This window comes from Elephas maximus, chromosome X, assembly GCF_024166365.1.
Source record: "Elephas maximus indicus isolate mEleMax1 chromosome X, mEleMax1 primary haplotype, whole genome shotgun sequence".
Lineage (NCBI taxonomy): Eukaryota > Metazoa > Chordata > Mammalia > Proboscidea > Elephantidae > Elephas > Elephas maximus.
Genome location: NC_064846.1, coordinates 54207493 through 54232124, shown reverse-complemented (window position 1 = coordinate 54232124; position 24632 = coordinate 54207493). Strand labels below are relative to the sequence as shown.

Genomic DNA, 24632 nt, shown 5'->3' with positions numbered 1-24632 from the left:
GGTTTGTCTGATGCTAGATTCAAATTAAATTACATTTTTCCCATGTGCGTGTCTAGACTGGGCAGGTGACTTTGGGGATTACAGGCATTCAGTGTCTGGCACATAATAAATGGTTTATATACTGTTTATTGTTGTTACTATTTTTTATCTGAGTCCTTGATGGAAGGGAGGATTCTCAACAAATTATACTTTTGTTCCTACTTCCGAGAGAACTCAGAGAAGAGAAAGGCAGCTTCCTGAATAATAGCTAAGATTGGAACAAGCCTAGATTATGTGTGCTACTCCCTCTTTTTCTTCTTCCTCCTCCTCCTTGAGCTTTAGAATAATCACAGGAGACCAAAGTTTTACTCCCTCTTTTTCTTCTTCCTCCTCCTCCTTGAGCTTTAGAATAATCACAGGGGACCAAAGTTTTACTCCCTCTTTTTCTTCTTCCTCCTCCTCCTTGAGCTTTAGAATAATCACAGGAGACCAAAGTTTGAGGCTTATCACCCAGCACAAGGAAGCTAGTAATCTAGGTGCTCAGGAAAAGAGACCATATTGGCATATATATGCCCTGTAAAGCCATTCTATGTATTAAAAGAATGAGGTGAGCTGGGTACTTGCTGGAGGTGTGAGGTAAATTTCCCTCTTAGAGCCTTATCTTCCACTGTGCTAACATTCTGTGCTCCACCTAAACTGGACTGCTTTCCCTTCCCCACAGATAGCTTTTGCATTTATGGTCCCTATTATAAAATCACTGAGAGTATTTACTGCTCCTTATAAAAAGATGTTAGAAATAATTAGGTTTATTTGATATGTTACTACTGATAAGTTGCATAGGAAGAATTATCAAATCAGAAGAGATGCTCAGCCTAACCTCGATTAAATTTGTATGGAAAAATGTAATTAATATAACTATATCAGAAATTGTACACTACCTAGCAAATACTGAGAGATTTCTCAATGCCCCCACTTGCCACGATTCATCTATCAGAGTCCTGGTGGTGTTGTGTCTGAGGATGTTAGACAACAACAGTACAGTGTTAGGGGTCGTAGTTTCAGTTACTATTTTAAATGTTACCTTGGCCACAACCTTACTTCTTAATTTGAATCTAGCATTTATCTTCTAGGCCAAACGGTCTTCCATAGAATATGCACATCAGACAAACCTATAGAGTTTTATTAAAATACAGATGTTTACTACCTACTCCAGGCTTCCTGAAACTCATTACTTGAGATTCTTGATAACTCTTGGTATATATTCTTGGAATATATCTGTACAACCCCTTGCCATCGAGTTGATTCCGATTCATACCAGCCCTATAGAAGAGAGTAGAACTGCACAATAGGGTTTCCAAGGTTGTCAGTCTTCAGGAAGCAGACTGCCACATCTTCTCCCGCAGAGCGGCTGGTGGGTTCCAACTGCCGACCTTTCTGTTAGCAGCCAAGCGCTTCACGCATGAGCCACCAAGGTTCTGTCTGTGTGTCTGTATGTGTATATATATATATATATATTATACGTATACGTATATATATATACACATGCATACGTGCATACGTACGGAAACCCTGGTGGCATAGTGGTTAAGTGCTACGACTGCTACCCAAAAGGTCGGCAGTTCGGATACACCAGACGCCCCTTAGGAACTCTATGGGGCAGTTCTACTCTGTCCCAGGGGGTCACTATGAGTCGGAATCGACTCGACGGCAACGGGTTCGTTTTTGTCGAGTTTTTTATACGTATATATGGCCTATAAAAAGTTATATATTATATCTCAAGTAGTGAAAACAGAGGAAGCTTTTAGGCGTTCTAATAGCTTCGATTTCTGATTGGTTGATGGGACTATCCAATCACATTTAAGACGGTGTCCCTTAACGACAGGCTCCCAGGCGTTGCACTTTTATCCAATGGGATATTGAGTTTAGGCGTGTCGTCAGGGAACACAGGGTCAATCCCTTGGAAACAGGTAACCAGCCGCCATTCTCTTTTCCTTCGAGGTACTGACAAGTTGCCTCTGTCATGGCTGAGCCGTCTTCTGGCGTTTGCACTAGCAGGAAGAAGTCCAAGAAAGCTGGCTCTAAGACTAAGGAGCAGAAGATGCGAAAGCGATGCCGATGCCGCCACGACGGCTTCTCCATCTTTATTTACAGGGTCCTGAAGAAGGTTCACTCTGAACTCGGCATTTCCCGGAAGGCCGTGGGCGTCATAAATTGCTTACTTAAAGACATCTTCCAGCGCATCGCAGAAGAGGCCACCCACCTGGCCGGTTACACCAGTCACTCGACCATCATCACGTCCAGAGCGATCCAGACCGCCGCTCGCCTGCTGCTGCCCGGGGAGCTCGGCAAGCTCGCCGTGTCCGAGGGCACCAAGGCCGTTTCTAGGTACAAAAGCCGCAAGTGAGCTGCCTCGAGCGGATCCTGGGCATCAAACCAAAAGCCCTCTTCAGAGCCACCCACGATTTCATTAAAAGAACTGGAGCCCGCTGAAGTTTCAGATACTTCCGTTTTGGGCCTAGTGGCATTCTGCCTATTTTAAAAACGATTTTAATGTGAATTAAACGTTATCAAACCGAATTGACCTGTAGTGGAGTTTGTGTTCTTCAGCTCTGTACCTGCCTTGTAGTTGAGGTACAGCTGGCCTGAGAGGGCGGGCTGTGCTCACCCCTGCCTGCTCCCAACTAGGGCAAGCTGTGCACTCCAGGCGCTCATTCAGGCTTGTTCCACAACCACTCCAGCTCCAACAAGCTGGATTGTACTGGGAACCCCCTCCATATCACATCCCTGGCTTCTCCCTTCCTTATTCCCCCCACCTCAAAGAAACGTTGGCTACTTTTCCCAAAGGGTGGGACTCCCTACCCTGGCTCAGAGGAGACAGGTGTGTCGTGGCTGCAAAAACCCGAGGTGTGAGGCATCTGTGTCCCTTCATAGGTAGGGTGACCGCAGAGCTTCTTGACCAATACATAGAAACACGTTTAAGAGTGAACGGGGACAACAGGCACATTCAGCGGGAGTGGTCACCCTTCTAGGCAAAAGGTCTGGGGATGAAATAAGGGCACCTCTTGTGGGTTGGGGATTTGCAGAGCCCAAGGGTTGGTTGATGGGAGAAGGAGAGTGCTTTGCTTTTAATGTCTTTCTCATAATTTGCTCCCTTTGTAAAGTTCCGGTGCCTTTGTTTTCTGGAGACAGTTGGTGTCGCTGGGCTGCATTAACAGGGAAAAGAGGAGGCACAAAGCGGTGAGAGCGTCTGTTTGGGACCTCCCGCTGATGTGAGCTGATGGACTAGACTGCACGGCAAGAGCGGTTAGGGGCACGGGTTTTGCAGTCAGATGGGACCTGGGTTCAAACCCCAGCTCTACCTCTTACTACCTGTGTTGCCTAGGATGAGTTACCTGACCTCTCTGAGCCTCAGTTTCCTCCTGTGTAGAATGGGGTTCTGCAAAGTTGCCCTGAGGAGTCTGTGGGAAGATGCAGAGAGCGCTGGGTGCCTATTAAGCATTCAGTGAAAGCCATGCCCTCAGGTTCTTGGAGGAGGTTGGGGTGAGATTGGGTGCCAGACACCTGTCTGGGCACTCTCTCCTGGCTCCTTGGCCCCATCTGTTCGCTTAGGGCTGACAGCGAGATAAGGGAGGATGATGACTTTTCTCTGCTAAGCCCCACGTGTGTGAAGTTGCAGAGATAAGGCTGCTCTCAGTTGTGATGGGGGGTTGCTAGGGAGCAAAGCGAAAGAGTCCTGTTCGGCCACTGCCTTTGGGCATTGCCGACTCAGGGCTTTGTGGCAAGCTCCTCCTCCTCATCACGGTGAAATCCTCACCGCCTCACTCTTGGCCTGTCTGAAGCCTATTCACCTTTCAAGTCTCGGCTCGAAGCCTGGCTCCTCTGTGAAGATGTCTTGTCCATCCCGGCCCATAATTACTGCTCCCTCCTTGAGCCCCGGTGGTGCCGTGGTTAAGAGCTCGGCTGCTAACCGGAAGGTCCGCAGTTCAAATCCACCAGCCCCTCCTCGCAAACCCTATGGAGCAGTTCTGCTCTCTCCTATAGGGTCACTGTGAGTTGGAACTGACTTGATGGCACCTAACAGCAACAACCACCAACTTTAGCCTCGGGATCTTCCACTGGAAAAGGGACATACTATTTATGAGACCTCTGTGGAAGGGTTGTGGTTAGGGCCGAGTGAGAGAACAGGCGTAGCATGCCAGGTGCAGTGTCTGGTACAGGCCTATGGTGAGTTCCCTGCCTCCTCTCTCTGCACTGTGAACCCCAAGATACAGGCACGTGGCCTTGATCAGATGCTGCCTTCTGGTGACAGTCACTGGGAGTATGCCTTTGCTGGCTCTCCAATTCAGTCATAAAGTCACAGAGGGTGAGGGCCTCATTTTATCCTTCCTCAGCTCCCAGGGCTCACTCAGCACTACAAAAGTCTCCATAAACCAGCTGCATGGAGTTGATTCCAACGCGTGGCAACCCCAGTGTGTGTCAGAGTAGAACTGTGCTCCAGAGGGTTTTCTTTCAGCGGCTCTGATCTTTCAGATGTACATCGCCGGGTCTCTTTCCCAGGCACCTCTGGGTGGACTGGAACTTCCAACCTTGCAGTTAGCGGCCTGGTATTGTAACTATCATTTATTGAGCCCTTGATGGTACTATGTGGCAGGTTCTCTGCTGCACGTGTTATGCATATACATTTAGTCCTCACCCTCATTCCCTACGTTTTCTGTCCAGGATAGGTAGGCATAACTCTCCTTGGCGGACCAGAGAGGTGGCCAACTAATTGAGGTCATATAACAAGTAAGTAAGTGGCCTAGCCAGAAATCTAATCCAGGCTGGAGTCGGAATCTTATGCTAAATTATGTTTCCAGTGGATGCCTGTGGGTGGGTAGATGGCAGGATGGAGAGAAGAAGGGACCAGAGCCAGGCGTGTGTGTGCAACCTTTCTTTCGCTTAGTGGAGGGAAGACTGCTTAGGCAAAAGCTATAGACAAGAAAGATACAGGGCCCAGTGTGTTCCCAAGCCTAGGTGGGGTGATGCAGTCACCTCTTGAACAGGAGAAGGGAGAGGTGAGGAGTCAGGTTTAACCCCCTGGGCAGTTGTCCTAGGGAAATCCATGGTGTCTCCAAGATGCCCCAAATTAGTATCGGTCCATCGGCCACTTCTCAAGGAGGATTCTAGAGTAAGCACAGCTCCAAGGAGCCTCCTTGAAGACAGTTGTTAACCCAGAATCTTTTGAAACCCCTTGGAGTCAAGGCCGGGGGTTTTGTTCCAATAGCTCCTTGGGAAGGAATCAGGGCACAATGTCAGCTGTGTCCAGGTGTGCCTCCTGAAGCTAGGGAATAAGGCTTTTCCTTAATTCTGGGAAACAGCCAGCCATTTCCTCTTTGAATATCGTTTCTCTTCAATTTCCTCAGTTTTCTCCTTCTGAATCACCCATGTGATATTCTTTATACGTTCTTATTCCATTCCTTATGTCTCCTCAACTCTCTTTCACCCTTTCTTTCTCTTTGTCTCTCTAGGGGGTGTTCCGTGTCATTTCTTTCATCTATCTTCCTGTTCACTAATTCCCTTTCTAGCTATGTCTAATTGGTTGTTTAAAGGTACACTAGTATTTGAATTCCAGGGATGATATTTTTCATTTCTGAAATTCTATTTTCTAATTTTGGATAACCAGTTGTGTCTTTGTTTCTTTTTTTTTTACTATCGTCTCATTTACTTAAGCATGTTGAACACATTTCGTTAATAGTTTGCATCTGATAAAAAGCCTCTGGAGGTCTACATCTTTGGTTTATTGTTTGTGCTGACCACGGCTTGTTTTTGGATTATGTGCAGGTTTTGCCTGACTCGATGGTGTGAATCCCGTTAAAGCTTCAGTTATGGGTGGGCTCTTCCGTAAAGGATTAGATTTGCTTTTGCTACGTGTTTGGGTTTGCTACCAGGAATTAATTGGACCATGCTGATAGTGTTAATTTGAACTCCAAAGCCACCTGAGGACAGACCTATGATTACAAATTCTCAGGGGTGACTTTTTCCCCTCATCCAGAGCAAAGGCCAGGAGATAAAGGTTTCCTTGTCATTTCCCATTCTCAGTGGAACAAGTGCACTCTTTCACTGAGGGTGCAGTCCTCAAGGGCTTAGATTTTATAAAAAGATCTCCATTTCCTGTTAATTTTGGGCACTTTTCAAGCTCAGTTAAGCATTTCAAATAACGTTTATCCTGTTTTTGTCAAGTGTTTCTATGCGTTTGGAGAGGGAAGGTTTTCACGTTCTCTATGCTAAACACACTGATGACTGAAGACCGATGAGCTGTGGGGTGACATCAAGGACATCATACATGAAGAAAGCAAAAGGTCATTAAAAAGACAGGAAAGAAAGAAAAAGACCAAAATGGATTTTGGAAGAGACTGTGAAACTTGCTCTTGAAGGTAGAGTAGCTAAAGTGAACGGAAGTAATGATGAAGTAAAACAGCTGAACAGGAGATTTCAAAAGGGGGGCTTGAGAAGAGAACGCTTTAATGGAATGTGCAGAGACCCGGAGTTAGAAAACCAAAAGGAAGAACACGCTCGGCATTTCTGAATCTGAAAGAACTGGAGAAAAAATTCAAGCCTCGAATTGCAGTATTGGAGGATTCTAGGAGCAAACAATTGAAAGATGCAGGAATCAGCAAAAGAAGATGGAAGGAATACAGAAAGTCACTGTATCAAAAAGAACTGGTCGGCGTTCAACCATTTCAGGAGGTAGCATATGATCAAGAACTGACAGTCCTGAAGGAAGAAGTCCAAGCTGCACTGAAGGCATAGGTGAAAAGCAAGGTTCCAGGAATTGATGGAATATCAATTGAGATGTTTCAACGAACAGATGAAAAACTGGAAGCGCACACTTGCTTATGGGAAGAAATTTGAAAGACACCTACCTGGCCAACCGACTGAAAGAGATCCATTTTTATGTGCCCATGCCAAGGAAAGATGATCCAAAGGCATGACGAAATTGTTGAATGGTTTCATTCATATCACCTACAAGTAAAATTTTGCTGAGGATAATTCAAAAATGTTTGCCCCAGTACATTGGCAGGAAAGTGCCAGAAATTCAAGCTGGATTCAGTAGAGGACAGGGAAGGAGGAAGATCAGTGCTGATGTCAGATGGATCTTGGCTGAAAGAAGAGAATACCAGAAAGATAGTTACCTGTGTTTTATTGACTATGCAAAGGCATTTGACTCTATGGATCATAACAAATTATGGATAACATTGTGAAGAATGGGGATTCCAGAGCACTTTATTGTGCTAATGTGGAACCTGTACGTAGATTAAGAAGCAGTTGTTCGAGTAGAACAAGGAGATACTGCATGGTTTAAAATCAGGAAAGTTGTGTGTCAGGGTTATAACCTTTCACCATATTTATTCAATCTGTATGCTGAGTAAATAAGATGAGAATCTTGACTATATGAAGAAGAGTGCGGCATCAGGATTGGAGGAAGATTCATTAACAACCTGCGTTATGTAGATGACACAACCTTGCTTGCGAAAAGTGAAGAAGACTTGAAGCACTTAATGATGAGGATCAAAGACCACAGCCTTCAGTATAGATTATACCTCAACATAAAACAAAAAGCCTCACAACTGAACCAATAAACAATATCATGATAAATGGATATAATATTGAATTTGCCAAAGATTTCATTTTACTTGCATCCACAATCAACACCCATGAAAGGAGCAGTCAGGAAATGAAAAGATGTGTTGTGTTGTGCAAATCTGCTGCAAAAGACCTCTTGAAAGTGTTCAGAAGCAAAGATGTTACTTTGAGGACTAAGGTGCACCTGCCCGAAGCCATGGTCTTTTCTTTCTTTCCTGTCTTTTTAATGACCTTTTGCTTTCTTCATGTGTGATGTCCTTGATATCATCCCACAACTGGTCTGGTCTTCAGTCATTAGTGTTCGGTGTGTCAAATCTGTCCTTGAGATGGTCTCTAAATTCAAGTGGGATATACTCAAGGTAGTACTTTGGCTGTCATGGACTTGTTCTAATTTTTCAGCTTCAGCTTGAACTTTCATATGAGCAATTGATGGTCTGTTCTGGAGTCGGCCTATGGCCTTGTCCTGACTGATGTTATTGAGTTTCTCCATTGTCTCCTTCCATAGATGTGGTCGATTTGATTCCTATGTGTTCCATTTGCTGAGGTCCATGTGTATAGTTGCCATTTATGTTGTTTAAAAAAAAATATTTCCAATGAATAGGTCATTGATCCTGTAAAGTTCTGTCATGCAATCTCTGGGCGTTGTTTCTCTCCCCAAGGCCACACTTTCGAACTACTGATCCTTCTTTGTTTCCAACTTTTGCATTCCAATCACCAGAAATTATCAATGCATCTTGATTGTATGTTTGATCAGTTTCAGACTGCGGAAGTTGGTAAAAATCTTCAATTTCTTCATTTTTGGCATTAGTGTTCGGACTATTTGAATAATAGTCATATTAACTGGTCTTCCTTGTAGGTGTATGGATACTATCCTATCACTGACAGCGTACTTCAGAATGGATTTTGAAATGTTCTTTTTGACAATGAATGTGACACTATTCCTCCTCGATTTATCATTCCCTGCATAGTAGACCATGTGATTGTCTGATTCAAAATGGCCAATACCAGTCCGTTTCAGCTCACTAATATCTAAGGTATCTATCTTCAAACATTCTGTTTCATTTTTGATGACTTCCAATTCTCCTAGATTCATAGTTTGTACATTCCATATTCTGATTATTAATGGATGTCATTAAGGTCAACTCTACATTGAGGAGGCAGCTCTTCCCCAGTCGTATTTTAAGTGCCTTCCAACCTGAGGGGCTCATCTTCTGGCACTATATCAGACAGTGTTCTACAGCTATTCATAAGGTTTTCACTGGCCAATTTTTTAGAAGTAGATCCCCAGGTCCTTCTTCCTAGTCTGTTTTAGTCTTGAAGCTTTGCTGAAACCTGTTCACCATGGGTGATTCTGCTGGTATTTGGAATACCAGTGGCATAGCTTCTAGCATCACAACAACATGCAAGCAATGACAGTATAACAAACTGACAGACAAGTGGCAGAGAGAAGGGATACTGGTCAGTAAGTAGAAAAGAGAGGTGTGATATCCCATGAGGGTTTGTTTTTGTTTTTTTTTAAGGATTAGAGAGAGCTGAGAATGTTTAGAGCTACTCTATAATAGTGGTAGAATCTCAACAAATGGTATTGCTTTTATGTTAATAGCATCATCACCATACTTCTAGCACACTACTTCCCATAATATACCCTTTCATCACTCCACTTCACTGGGTCAATTCTGTATTCCTCAGCTTGAGATATAAAGATTCCAAAATACCACTCCATTTAGCTTATACTTTATAGCCTTTGTGGCATTAGGCAGCTTGCTTAATTTCTCTGAAGCTTAATTTCCTCATATGTAAATTGAAGTGATCTGCATTTATTTGAACAGGAAAGAGAAAGTGAGTATGGGCTCTCTCCCACTCCACCCTTGGCAGTCCACCAAGAAGGCCCAAATTCTATGTGGCCTGTGTTTTGATTTCGAAAGCAGATAAGTGCTGAGCTCTGTTGATGCTCCATGTGTGCTGAGCAATCAAACACTACTTCATAATCAAACACTGATTGTGGACTTAATCTGTTCCAGGCACTGGGAATACAAAGCAGTATCACTGAGTCATATTACATGAAGGAGCCCAGGTAGCAAAATGGCTAAAAGCTTGGCAGCTAAACGAAAGGTCAGTGGTTCGAACCCATCAGCCAGCCACTCCAGGGGAGAAAAGACCTGGCAATCTGATCTCATAAAGATTCACAGCCAAGGAAACCCTATAGGGCTGTTCTACACTGTCCTACAGGGTCACTGTAAGTCAGAATTGACTCTAGGGCACATAAAAACGATATTCCACTGTATGTATATGCCACTTTTATTTATCCATTCGTCTGTTGATGGGCACTTGGGTTGTTTCCACCTTTTTGGCTATTGTGACTAATGCTGCAATGAATATGAGTGTACAAGTATCCATTTGAGTCCCTGCTTTCAAGTCTTTTGGGTTGGAATTGTTGGGTTATATGGTAATTCTATGGTCAGATTGTTGACGAACTATCAAACTGTTTTCCACAGAAGCTGCACCATTTTGCACCCCCACCAGCTGAGGATTTTTATAGCTATATATTCATGAGGAATATTGGCCTGTAGTTTCTTTATCTGGCTTTGGTATCAAAGTAATGCTGGTCTCATAAAATGGTTTAGAAAGTGTTCCCTCCTCTTCCATTTTTTGAGAGAGTTTGAGAAGGACTGATGCTAATTCTTCTTTAAATGTCTGATAGAATTCCCTAGTCTTGTATTTTCTTTGTCGGGAAATTTTTGAATACTTATTCAGTCTCTTCACCTGTTATAGGTCTGTTGAGATTTTCTTCTTGAGGAGATTTAAATGTTTTATGTGTTTCTAGGAGTTTTTCCATTTCATCTAGGTTATCTAATTTGTTGGCGTACAATTGTTCATAGTATTCTCTTATAATCCTTTTTATTTCTGTAAGGTCAATAGTAATATCTTTACTCTTATTTCCGATTTTACCTTTTTTTTTAATCTTCTCTCTTTTTTTCCTTATCAGTCTAGCTAAAGTTTTGCTGATTTTATTGATTTTTTCAAAGAATCAACTTTTGGTTTCATTGAGTATTGTTTTTCTATTCTCTATTTCATTTATCTGTTCTCTAATCTTCATTATTTTCTTCCTTGTGGTAGCTTTTGGCTTAGTTTGCCCCTCTTTTTCTAGTTTCTCAATGTATAAAGTTAGGTTATTGATTTGGGATCTTTCTTTTCTAATGTAAGCATGTATGGCTTTAAATTTCCTTCTGAGCTCTGCCTTTGCTGTCACCCATAAATTCTGGTATGTTGTGCTTGATCCATAGGTTGTTTAATAGTGTGACGTTTAAGTTCCACATATTTGTGAAATTTCCAGTTTTCTTCTGTTATTGATTTGTAGTCCCCCAGTCTTCCCAAATCGGTTCTGTGCAGGACCCTCCTTCAACACTTAGCCAGGCTTGCATGGAAGCTAGGGATCACCCTGAGGCAAAAGTATAGGGTCTTCTTAGGTAATTTCTGAGCATGCGTCTTTCCTTGGGCATACACTTGGCTTTCTCAAGTCCTCCATATGCACGGTGATTTTGGAAGCCTTAATTTCCAAAAGAAACTCTCTCCCACTCTTTAGGCACCTATATTATGCCTTAATGGCACTCTTTAGCCCCAGGGAGTTACAGCCTTACAGGTCATTTTCCACTGTCCCTCAGCCCTGCAGGAGCCCCAAGACAGGACAAACTGAGACAAGTGCCTTGCTTCAGTCTTTCAGGCAGCTCCCAAGCAGGTTAGTACTGACATACACGATAATTTGGGAATAAAGTCAGCTCCCTCTAGAGCCAGAGACCAGCCTCCCTCTCCAGGAAATCGGGCTGTTGCCTCTTTAAGATGACCATACCAAGCCAAGGTGTGGGTGGGGCACAGTCAAGTAGAAAACCAAAACTTTCCTTTCATTTAGCAGTTATCTTTTTCTTGATTTAGTGTTTGCTTAGTTGTTGTAACCCTTTGACTAGTTTCTAGCATTCTGATGGGGGAAATAAAAGTTCATCTTGTTATGAATTCAGTGGGTGAATGAGGAGCAAAAGAACTAAGTGAGCAATCATCTAATGCGGTGTTTCACAGAAGAAAAATGAAGTAAGGGAAATGGCTTTACTGCTATAAACAACAAATTATATGCACGATTCCGACTCATAGCGACCCTATAAGGCAGAGTAGAACTGCCCCGTAGGGTTTCCAAGGAGCGCCTGGCAGATTCGAACTGCCGACCCTTTTGGTTAGCAGCCGTAGCCCTTAACTGCTATGCCACCAGAATTTCCCTATACGCACGAATATAGGGAAAAGTTTTAATAGAACGGAAATATCCCATCAAACTTTTTTTTAACACGACTCATATTAAGGAATTTATTTTAATATATAATCAAAGGGGGGTACAGAACAAAAAATCAACATTTTCAAGAAAAAAAGTACCCTTTTAAGCTCCCTAGACTGAAATTATTATTCTAGTGCATTCAAATTTATGTAATTCTATTCTTTTCCAGGCTGGACTCTTTGGTTTTTTAAAAACACAAACCTTCCTGACCGGCAATTACACATAACACGGTTGATGGGAGTGTCCAAACAGTGCAGCCCAACCCCACGCTCCACTGGCTCAGCCAATGAAAGCCCTGCAGCCTCTGAGCCACAGCCATTGGTTTAAATTGTGGGGCGATGACCTGAGTTGAGCCAATAGGAGCATTCCTGGGGTGTCCAGCCATGGAGATTGAGGAGGAAATTGATGTGATTCTTTGCGCGTTGTTCGTTTGTCTGTTTTTATTCATGGACATTTAAGAATATGAATTCAGAGCTGGTAATGGCCATGTCTCCTACCTCTTGTATCAAATTATGAGAATGATGCTGACCAATTCAGAGAATTAAGTTGCCTCCCCCCTTCTTTTTCCTCAAGCTATTTGAATGTTGAACTTTTTTCCCCCCACGTTTAAACACGTGTTTTGACAAAATTAAGCTCACGGCCCTAACTTGGGAGGATGAAAACACCTCCCCCAGTCCAATGCTCCGCCCCAAATGGGATTGGTCCTGATTCTTGACTCATCATCAAACTCTGCCTCTTTAATCAGGGACTGTCATTTGGAGGTAAGAGGAGAATAAGGGTGCGGGGTGGCGGGGGTGGAGTTCAGAGGAAGCTTGAAAAGCGGCTATTTATTCTTTGTCTTATTCCCAAAGCTTTTTCCAAGCAATGTCCTAATTTTGCCTGTTGTCCCTGTAATTCTTAGTAACATCCCTTCCACTCTCAAACACATCCCAATTTTCCACTCTGTACTTCCCAAGGTTTCCAGATCAGGTAAAATGTTGTGAGCATTGTACCTCTAAGATCTTTGTTGAATGGACAGATAAATTGATGTATAAGTGAACGAACATGTGTTAGACAGGAGAGTGATCCTCCCCCCCTCCCCCGACTACTGGTAAGACCACTTGCATTGCATGGCTAGTCCACTCGGCCCTCTTGGATGTATATGAGACAGGCAGTCTCAGAGCTCAGCACTTCTAAGAGACACCTGCCGTGCTGTTTCCGAGTAGAATACCCTGTACATTCTTCTGAAACGGACCTTGACAAGATAACCATAGAACGGGCCAGAAATTGTCCTTGACAAGATAACCACAGGACAGCCATAGTGGGCCTCACCCGGTTTTTAGCAGGTTTTCTATGCCATCTTAACACTTCAAGTGACCTATTAGCTCATTAAGTGCAAAATACATATAAGCACTCTGCCTCTGCGTGGAGATTTCACATGCTAATGAAGAAAAATCAACCTCTTCCTCCACCCTGGAGAATGGAACCCGTGTCTAGAGAAAATGCATAGTCATCCCCAAGCCCTGAGTGCCTGCATTAAGGTCAATCCTGAATATTCATGATGAATTTACATTGCATCGTCTACTCTCTGTGAAACCTACCTCCCCAAGCTGCCTGCGAGCAGTCTTGGAGGCAGGAGCCCCCACTGCCTCCTTTCCTTGGCCAATGAAATGAAGGGGCCTTTCTGATCTCCCAACTCGGCCTGTTGTTTATTGGTGGTAACAAGTCGAGCTGAGCAGAACTTGGGGTTTCCACACAGCAACATATATACCATACTCCCCTGCACTGAACTTTTCTTTCCTATCTGTCTATAAAGCAGGGCTTGGAACTGGTTTGATCCATTTCAAACCCCTGCTGAGAATTTGCATTTCTAACAAGTTCCCAGGTGATGCTACTGCTACTGGCTAGGGACCCATTCTGAGAACCACTAGTAGAGCAGTGGTTCTCAAAAATTTATTATACATAAGAATCACCTGGGGGTTTTGTTAAATTGCAGTTTCTGATTCAGTATTTCTGGGGTGGAAATGCAAATTCTCAGCAGGGGTCTGAATTGGAACAAACCAGTTCGAAGTCCTGCTAGTAGCTGTCTGATTCCCAGTATTAACCCCATGAGAATGGGAGTGAGTGTTTTCTGTAGTCTGCTTATCTCATGGACTCCTTCCAATAACCCTTTGGAAACCCTGGTGGCGTAGTGGTTAAGTGCTACAGCCCAAAGGTCGGCAGCTCAAATCCGCCAGGCGCTCCTTGGAAGCTCTACGGGGCAGTTCTACTCTGTCCTATAGGGTCGCTATGAGTCGGAAACGACTCCACGGCACTGGATTTGTTTTTTTTTTTTTTTGGTTAATAATCCTTTGTAATATAGACTCTTTTTATCCTCATTTTTTTTGGCGGGGGGGGAGGGGGAGGAAGAGAAAGCAGACAAGGCACAGAGAGTCTAAGTAACTTGTCAAAAAAAAAAAAAACTTGTCCAAAGATCCCACAAATGCTAAAAGAAAAGCAGAGGTACAAACCCAGGTCCATCTGAGTCCAGAGCCCAGGCACTTGAACATCTTCTCTCATCTCAGACTTATCTCAGACTGTGGATATGTTGCCTGCCTTCAAGGTGTGGATACGCAGGCAGTCTGAGGTGGGCCTCCCTTTGCAGCAAGCCTCTTCATAGATCTTTTTCTTGAAGGCGTTGTGATGAGCTCAGAGTTATAAAAGCAAAAGCATCAAGTTAGCCTTCCTGCAAAGCTATACAATGAATCTGATTTGTTTGTGCAACCACAGAAGTTCTTCAAGCAGCACTTAGTTCAACACTTCTATGGTTAATTCCGAGTTGCAATAGCTGTCTTAAGCATATATAAGCCATTCCGCTTTCCATCAATGTGGCCAATATACCATGTTGCAAATTAGCAGGGGAAAGGGTGGAAAGCAAGGCATAAGAAAATATTTCAAGTTGGGATAAAACAGCAATTACTTGATGATCCACACTCAGCCTTCTACACCCCAACGTTGCTGCAGAAACATGACTGTTGTTTCCACATGAAGAATATCCAGTTATACATCAGATGTATTGGTGATCTGTTCAATCAATGCACTTGCCTTTAATTACTAGCCACACAGTTATGTCAGTGTCCTTACCTGGCTCTTTTTTTTTTTAATATTATTATGCTTTAGGTGAAAGTTTACAATGCAAATTAGTTTCTCTTTCAAAAATTTATACAAATTGTTTTGTGACATTGGCTGCAATCCCTTGCATTGTGTCAGCACTCTCTCTCTTTTCCTTTTCACCCCAGGTTGCCTGTGTCCATTTATCCAGTTTTCCTGTCCCTTCTTGCCATCTCATCTTTTCTTTTGAGCAGGTGTTGCCCACTTGTTCTCATATACTTGATTGTATTAAGCAGCACATTCCTCATGTGTATTATTGTTTGTTTTATAGGCCTGCCTAATCTTTGGCTGGAAGGTGGATTTTGGGAGTAGATTCAGTTCTGAGCTAGCAGGGTGTCCAGAGGCCATAGTCTCGGGGGTTCCTCCACTCTCTGTCAGACAAGTAAGTCTGGTCTTTTTGTTGGTGAATTTGGATTTTGTCTTACATTTTCCCCCCACTCTGTCCAGAACTGTCTATTATGATCCCTGACAGAGCGGTAGGTGGTGGTAGCTGGGCACCATCTATTTCTTCTAGGCTGAGGCTGGTGGAGGCTGTGGTTCATGTGGTCCTTTGGACTAATGTTTTCTTGTGCCTTTGGTTTTGTTCATTCTCCTTTGATCTGGATGGGATGGAACCAATAGATGTATCTTAGATGGCCACTCGCAAGCTTTTAAGACCCCAGACACTACTCACCAAAGTAGGATGTAGGATATTTTCTTTATGAACTGTGTTATGACAGCTGACCTAGATGTTCCCCGAGACCATGGTTCCCAGCCCTTAGCCCCAGTAACTAGGTCCCTCAAGGTGTTTGGATGTGTCTAGGAAGCTTCTTTGATTTTGCCTTGGTCAAGTTGTGCTGACTTACCCTACTTTGTGTGTTGTCTTTCCCTTCACGAAGTTAATACTTATCTACTATCTGATTTCCCTTACATGGTTCTTTAGAGATGTTTCCTTGCCATTTGATATGCCTGGGGAAAACAAAATATACGGTACAGTAGTAAAATCAATGGCTTGATTATAATTGTTACTATTTAAAACAGTGATTCCTAGCACCTATTAGCCAGATTATTGAGTGAACAGAATTTACCGTTCTTTTGACCTTACCAGTTTACTGCACTCTCTTTCTTTATCACCCTTATAGCCAACACTCCTATGTTGGTTTGTGTTGTTTAGACAAGACATTGCAATAGTACTAAGAAGAGTCACCATTGACTGAACAGCAATGGTTCCAAACTCTATACTAAGCACTCTATGTAGAATACCTCAGTTACCTTTCATGACATCCCCATGAAGTAAATAGTGTTATACCTCCATTTTTTTAAATAATTTTTATTGTGCTTTAAGTGCAAGCTTACAAGTCAAGTCAGTCTGTCACATATAAGCTTATATACACCTTACTCTGTACTCCCACTTACTCTCCCCTAATGAGTCAGCCCGCTCCCTCCTTCCAGTCTCTCCTTTCGTGACAATTTTGCCAGTTTCTAACCCTCTCTACCCTCCCATCTCCCCTCCAGACAGGAGATACCAACACAGTCTCAAGTGTCCACCTGATACAAGTAGCTCACTCTTCATCAGCATCTCTCTCCAACCCATTGTCCGGTCCCTTCCATGTCTGATGAGTTGTCTTCGGGAATGGTTCCTGTCCTGGGCCAACAGAAGGTTTGGGGACCATGACCACCGGGATTCTTCTAGTCTCAGTCAGACCATTAAGTCTGGTCTTTTTATGAGAACTTGGGGCCTGCATCCCACTCTTCTCCTACTCTCTCAGGGGTTCTCTGTTGTGCTCCCTGTCAGGGCAGTCATCGGTTGTGGCCGGACATCATCTAGTTCTTCTGGTCTCAGGATGATGTAAGTCTCTGGTTCATGCGGCCCTTTCTGTCTCGGGCTCATAGTTATCATGTGACCTTGATGTTCTTCATTCTCCTTTGATCCAGGTGGGTTGAGACCAATTGATGCATCTTAGATGGCCGCTTGTTAGCATTTAAGACCCCAGACGCCACACTTCAAAGTGGGATGCAGAATGTTTTCATAAGAGAATAATTTTGCCAATTGACTTAGAAGTCCCCTTAAGCCATAGTCCCCAAACCCCCGCCCTTGCTCCACTGACCTTTGAAGCATTCAGTTTATCCCGGAAACTTCTTTGCTTTTGGTCCAGTCCAGTTGAGCTGACCTTCCGTGTATTGAGTATTGTCCTTCCCTTCACCTAAAGTAGTTCTTATCTACTAACTAATCCATAAATAACCCTCTCCCACCCTTCCTCCCTCCCCGCCTCGTAACCACAAAAGTATGTGTTCTTCTCAGTTTATACTTTTTCTCAAGATCTTGTAATAGTGGTCTTCTACAATATTTGTCCTTTTGCCTCTAACTAATTTCACTCAGCATAATGCCTTCCAGGTTCCCCCACGTTATGAAATGTTTCACAGATTCCTCACTGTTCTTTATCGATGGGTAGTATTCCATTGTGTGAATATACCATAATTTATTTATCCATTCATCTGCTGGTGGTCACCTTTGTTGCTTCCAGCTTTTTGCTATTGTAAACAGAGCTGCAATAAACGTGGGTGTGCATATATCTGTTCATGTAAAGGCTCTTATTTCTCTAGGGTATATTCCGAGGAGTGGGATTTCTGGGTTGTATGGTAGTTCTATTTCTAACTGTTTAAGAAAACGCCAGATACATTTCCAAAGTGGTTGTACCATTTTACATTCCCACCAGCAGTGTACAAGCGTTCCAATCTCTCCACAGCCTCTCCAACATTTATTCTTTTGTGTTTTTTGGATTAATGCCAGCCTTGTTGGAGTGAGATGGAATCTCATCGTAGTTTTAATTTGCATTTCTCTAATGGCTAATGATCGAGAGCATTTTCTCATGTATCTGTTGGCTGCCTGAATATCTTCTTCAGTGAAGTGCGTGTTCATATCCTTTGCCCACTTTTTGATTGGGTTGATTGTCTTTTTGTGGTTGAGTTTTAACAGAATCATATAGATTTTAGAGATCAGGCGCTGGTCGGAGATGTCATAGCTGAAAATTCTTTCCCAATCTGTAGGTGGTCTTTTTACTCTTTTGGTGAAGTCTTTAGATGAGCATAGGTGTTTGATTTTTAGGAGCTCCCAGTTTTTTAGTTATCTGGTTTCTCTTCGTCATTTTTGGCAATGTTTTGTATTCTGTTTATGCCTTGTATTAGGGCTCCTAAGGTTGTCCCTATTTTTTCTTCCACGATCTTTATCGTTTTAGTCTTTATGTTTAGGTCTTTGATCCACTTGGAGTTAGCTTTTGTGCATGGTGTGAGGTATGGGTCCTGTTGCATTTTTTTGCAAATGGATATCCAGTTATGCCAGCACCATTTGTTAAAAAGACTATCTTTTCCCCAATTAACTGACACTGGTCCTTTGTCAAATATCAGCTGCTCATATGTGGATGGATTTATATCTGGATTCTCAATTCTGTTCCATTGGTCTATGTGTCTGTTGTTGTACCAGTACCAGGCTGTTTTAACTACTGTGGTGGTATAATAGCTTCTAAAATCAGGTAGAGTGAGGCCTCCCACTTTCTTCTTCTTTTTCAGTAAATGCTTTACTTAACCGGGGCTTCTTTCCCTTCCATATGTAGTTGGTGATTTGTTTCTCCATCACATTAAAAAAGTCATTGGAATTTGGATCGGAAGTGCATTGTATGTATAGATGGCTTTTGGTAGAATAGACATTTTTACTATGTTAAGTCTTCCTATCCATGAGCAGGGTATGTTTTTCCACTTACGTGGTCTCTCTTGGTTTCTTGCAGTAGTGTCTTGTAGTTTTCTTTGTATTGGTCTTTTACATCTTTGGTAAGATTTATTCCTAAGTATTTTATCTTCTTGGGGGCTACTGTGAACTATACCTCCATTTTTATGGGTAAAGAAACTGAAACATAAAAGATTAAGTCACTTTCCCACTATCATATAGGTAGGAAGTTGCCAAGCCAAGAATAAAACATTTTTCAATGCATTTAAGAGACCAGAGCAACACATTCTTATTAGATGTGAATATGCATTACTTTAAGTTCTAGGGTATTTATAAAACTCGTTTGGCTGTGCCTTTTCATAAAGATTTTAAGTCATGATACTAAGTTAGATTTTTGATCTTTGGAAAAGATGATGCAGATATGAAATTCTATTTGGCTGTTTCTTGTAATTAGTTCTCAGCATATTATTCCTTTCTGACCTTTTGCTCTTTTCTGTTCTTGGTAACAAAAGTCATGTCTCCCTGTGTACAGTGATGAGATAAATGTGTAAATCATTGCCCAGGTAATTCAGCTACCTCGTAAAGGATGTGGATGAGAAGACAACCATGTAGCCTTAGTGGAAGTTGCTATTCATTACAAAGGCCAACCACAGAAACAGGTGAGCTGAGCCAAAACCTGGCTATCTTGCCATGTACAGGTACAGCCTGAGCTGGGGCCAAGGGAAGAAGATGCTGGGTTCCAATCATTGCTCCCAGTGATGTGTCTAGGATTATAGAAAGCTAGACCTAAACTGTCATGATGGCTACTGGATCAGAATGAAGTAGGGACACTGGGACAGCCAAGTGCCAAGAAAAAGCCTTCACCTCGGTGGGCAGTCCTCTTCTAAGAAAACTTATTTCAGGGTGGGAGATGTGCTCTGAAGCAGGTGGAAAAGCTCAGGGCTTGATTCAGAAGACAGGACTACATCTTTTTTCCTTATGCAAAGCAAGGAGACCAGAGGAAGGACCTTTTGTATTCTCTTTGTCTACGTGGTAATAATAATTATAATAATATGCCCCCCTCATCTATCCCTGCCTTCACTAGGTCTCTGCTTACTAATTGCTTGTCTCCTTATAATTCAGGTCCAGCCTCTGTGAAAATACATCCGAGCTCTAAAACCTAGCTGCACAGAAATGTGTGATGGCTGGAGTCTGTGCAATATATACATTCCCTTACTAAACAGAGTTTATTACTTTTGACTCGATTTCCTACCTCTAACAATGCTACTCATTGTAGGTCACTATACCTTGAAGGAGCAGCAGACTGTTCCAGGAACATGCCAAGGCTTAATACATACCCGCATTTTACCTAGGACTCTCCACATACTCTATTTGGGCACAGAGTCAGTCATCTGTATTTCTTACCTTATTCTTTCTATGATACTGTAAGTCCCTGTAGGATAAGAACTTTCTCTTACTTATCTCTGTATTCCCTACACAACCCTTTAGACATAATAGGCTTGTCTTAGTCATCTAGTGCTGCTATAATAGAAATACAAGTGGATGGCTTTAACAAAGAGATATTTATTCTCTCACAGTCTACTAGGTTACAAGTCGAAATTCAGGGTGTCAGCCCCAGGGGACATTTCTCTCTGTGTCAGCTCTGGGGAAAGATTCCTGATCATCAATATTACCCTGGTCGAGGGCTTCTCAGGCGCAGGGACCCCAGGTCCAAAGGACAGCGCTGCGTCGCTTCTTTCCTTTAAATCTCAAGAGATTGCCTCAAGACACAATCCAATCTTGTAGATTGAGTCCTGCCTCACTAACACAACTGCTGCCCATCCTCCCTCATTAACATCATGGAGGCAGGATTTACAACATACAGGAAAATCACACAATACTGGGAATCATGGCCCAGCCCAATTGATACACACATTTTTGGGGAGACATAATTCAACCCACGAAAAGGCTCTTGACAAATGCCTGCTGAATTGCAAAAATGTTTTCTCCTTCCCCAGTGTCTATCCTGGCTAGCCATTACAGCCCAGGCCTAAAAACGCTTTTAGTGGTGCACTGTTTATCTCAAGCAGTGGTTCTTAGACTCAAGTGTGCATCAGAGTCACCCGGAGGGTGTGTTAAACCACAGATTGCTGGGTCCCTCCTCCAGTTTCAGATTCAGTGGCTCTGGAGTGAGTCTGAGAGTTTGCATTTCTAACAAGCTCCCAGTTGATGCTGATGTTTCTGGTCCAGGGACCACACTTGGAGAACCAATAATCTAAAGTAAAAATCCTGTAGTCTAATTACCCCATCTGTTTCCTGTCTCGAGGTCAATACTGAAACCTGTGAGAACTGGAACTCGATGAGACTGCCTTGTTTTTCTGGGTCTCACATGTTTTCTGCCTTTGACGGGGTGCACTCTTACCACTTTTCTGTCACTCCTATTCGTGGGAAATATTTGCAGTTTCCTTCTCTGACAGGTTGCCACCTTATACAGGTTCTGGCATTCGCAGGTTTTACTCTACTAAGTTTCAGAAAAGAAACATTCTACATGAGAGACCCAGAAGACAGATATTAGAAACAAAACATTCAGTCACACATCATAAACAGGGAAGTATATATATATGTATATATATACACACACTATCATTTTGTAAGACTATGACAAGACAGCATCCATTTTCTTCACTGAATTGGAATCTCTGGGGGTGGGGCCCAGGAATACCCACTGACCAACCAACGGTGATTCTGATGCTCACAACTCAGGGATCACCCTTTAAGAAGTTCTGAGAGATATAACCATGAAAATAACCCATTGCTGACGAATCCATTCGGACTCATAGCAACTCTGTAGTACAGAGTAGAGCTGCCCCATAGGGTTTTCAAGGAGCAGCTGGTGGATTCGAGCTGACACCTGAGCGAAGTCCTGTACATTGTCCTCAGTTACCTCCTTTATTGAGTGTCACCTTATCCTGTGTGACCTCAAGAACATGTCTTTCCCTCTCTGGGCCTTGGTTTCTTCACTTACCAGCTGCAGCTCTGCCAAGCAACATGCTCTAGGCCCTGCCATCAAATCACCTCTTTTTCCTTTCTCCATAAATGTAGCTGCTACAGCAAGACCTTAATAAGTGAGTTTGGGGCCCTAAATCTCAAATCACATTCCTGCTTATAATGGGCTTATTAGGGGAAAAATAATCTCCCCCTGGTTAGAAAGGGGGGCCCTGGTGGCGCAGTGGTTAAGCATTTGGCTGCTAACCAAAAGGTCGGCAGTTCAAACCCACCAGGCGCTCCTTGGAAACACTATGAGGCACTTTTACTCTGTCCTGTAGGGTCGTTATGAGTCAGAATCGACTCTACAGCAACAGGTTTGGTTTGGCCAGAAAGGCTAATAACTAGAAAAGTAGCCTCACATTATATATTTAAGAAATGCAGGGCAAAACTACTCCAGGCAAGAAATTCTTTTTACCACTCACATTTGCATGAGTATTCACTTAGCAGCTACATGTCTTTCACCTCCTGCCATGTACCTCTCATCTGCTCCCACTCATTTTAACACTTACACTGCCCAGGGTGGAGTCAAGACTTTAGTGAAAAGGATGGATATTAGACGCAACTGAACATTTGGAGTTATTGTTCAGACCCAGCTCAACTGCCAATATTTGTGCACTTTTAAAGCCCTTTTAAATGGGCCTAATCTTGTGCTGGATTAATATGCAAATGCAGAGGTGGCTAAATCTATCATGGATGTATAGCATCTTTATCAAATTTGCAGATAGCAACACTGAAAGGAGGGCAAATGTGTTGGCTGATAGAATCAGGATCCAAAGAGATCTGGTAATGGGTTAACTGAATGTATCTTATGGTGCAACCATGGTGGTTTCCCATCTGTGTAACCTGGGTCCAAAAGACCTGAGAAGTTTTAGCTGGAGAAAATGTGGGGTTATGGTTGGCAGGCAAACAACTGACTTCAAATACTGGAGGAGGGATTAACTACAATGTGTGGGGCTCCAGTCCTAGAACTATCAAATACAAGCTGCAAGGAGGCAGGGGTGGGCAGTGTGTAAGCAACATGTCTCTGGCTGAAAGGGGCTGAGTGACTATTGGACAATGGTTTCAAGCAGGAGGTAAGGTATTGGTGATCAGCATAGCCATTTCTAAGGCTCAAATCCTCTGGTTAGACTAAGCCTTGTTATTGTGCCACCTCATTGACACTTGACTGGTGTTGATCCACCTACTTCCAAGGCTCTCTAACTCTATGATTCCAACTCTAGGGAAAAAGCACCTAGGATCCCCAAGGCTGAACCCACTGAACTGGACAGAGGAGAGCATTGCCCATGTGAATAATCTGCTAAAGCAGCTATCTCTCAACCATTTTGTTTGGCTGAAAACAGTACCCTTATGTGCTGTCACTCCTTAGAAGACCAACAAGAATGAACCACAGGAGTCTCAAGATACTGATTTTATAATTTTACTGCTACATTAGAAATGAAAATAAGTTGTGAGAAGCAGAAAAAACATGGAACTTCATGAAGATTATAGAGTAATGGAGGTGCCCATTGGAGAAGGTTAAAAATGGCTTACCCCGTAGGGAGGGCAAGGACTACACACCCAAAGATCTTCCGTGGTGAGATCATTTGCCATGTGGAATTTATATACCAATGGGAAGTTTAAAAACAAAGGTAATGGAGCATTGGCTACCTCTGACCTCTTAGCCAGAGAGTGGATGAGAAGACATCAGAAAACGCCTAAAATCTCTACAAACACATAGGTTTACAAAGCTCAAGCCTATAAAACAAGACACTCAAGCAACGTTGAAATTTTCTCTTGGGAGGAGGTCTCCATTTTATGATGTTTGAACACATTCTTTCTCCTGCTGGATAGCTGGAAAAAAAAAAGTTTATTAAGAGAGTGTTTTCTTAAGATTATCTAGTTTCTTCCAAAAGAGCTCTTTGCCAAGCCATGGAAGACTGCCATACATGCTTTAAAGTTAGAATGACAAGGCACTTGGTCACAAATCTTCCCAGTAGGTGTGCAAGCATGTGTGTGCTTGCATGTGTGTATTAACCACCTGACACTCATGAAAATCTACGTCAACCATTTTTTCTTCTTCTTTTTCCATTCGAAACGTAGATTTATGCTGTCGTCATTTTTCCCATAGATGATTCTAAGACTGAGGAGCAACTATAGCATTTGCTTCAGATTTCTCTATCGCTATACATTTAGGAAAATACACCCATTCAGATAATTTTAACTAACTTTGGAACTCTCAAGTAATGGTAACATGACAAAAAGGTCCCCTCATCTTTTGTGGATACGCTTAAGAGTTTCACCAACAGGCTTAACTCTGGAGGGCAAAACTGATCCCTTAAGTCTGGGAGCTTTGAGTATCTCCAAAATCTTAACTTGTTCTTCTGCCTTATGTTGCCATCAGAGGAGACCAAAACCTCAGAGTTTTTCCACTTCTTTCAGTATGAGATCAAGGACCCAAATTGCTAGACATAGAAAAATGCCAAGTAATCATAAAGTTGGCAAAACTAAGATTTTCTGAGTGTTATGTCCACTATGGAAACCTTGATGGCATAGTAGTTAAGAGTTCAGCTGCTAACCAAAAGGTCGGCAGTTCAAATCCGCCAGGTGCTCCTTGGAAACCCTGTGGGGCAGTTCTACTCTGTCCTATAGGGTCGCTATGAGTCGGAATCGACTCGAGGGCAGTGGGTTTGGTTTTTTTTTTTTTATGGCCACTATTTCAAGATTGGTTTTAATGTAGGTTTTAGTAATTTTCCAGCAAGAAACTAGTTTTTATTTCCCCCCTTACTAGCAGGGACTATCAGGTGAGAACCACTTACATAACCCAAGTAAAAAAAAAAAATAAGAAGACAACTATTTGGTATTTTTAACTGTTGTTAA

At 42.7% G+C, this 24632-nt stretch overlaps 2 protein-coding genes across 3 annotated transcripts in view; one reads left to right on the top strand and one right to left on the bottom strand.

Moving 5' to 3' along the window:
* The first annotated feature begins 1999 nt into the window (after positions 1-1999).
* LOC126068697 (histone H2B type 1-B-like) lies at positions 2000-2383 on the top strand. Its single transcript, XM_049871437.1, has one exon. It carries the CDS (start codon positions 2000-2002, stop codon positions 2381-2383), a length of 384 nt encoding a protein of 127 aa, XP_049727394.1.
* Positions 2384-23183: 20800 nt separating this feature from the next.
* The window catches only part of LOC126068913 (thymosin beta-15A), a 42042-nt gene continuing 40593 nt past the window's right edge, over positions 23184-24632 (bottom strand). For both annotated transcript variants that reach the window (XM_049871634.1, XM_049871633.1), the window contains exon 3: positions 23184-23606. In XM_049871634.1, the coding sequence (XP_049727591.1) occupies positions 23569-23606 (38 nt within the window). In that variant the 3' untranslated portion in view covers positions 23184-23568. The remainder of the gene's footprint in view (positions 23607-24632) is intronic.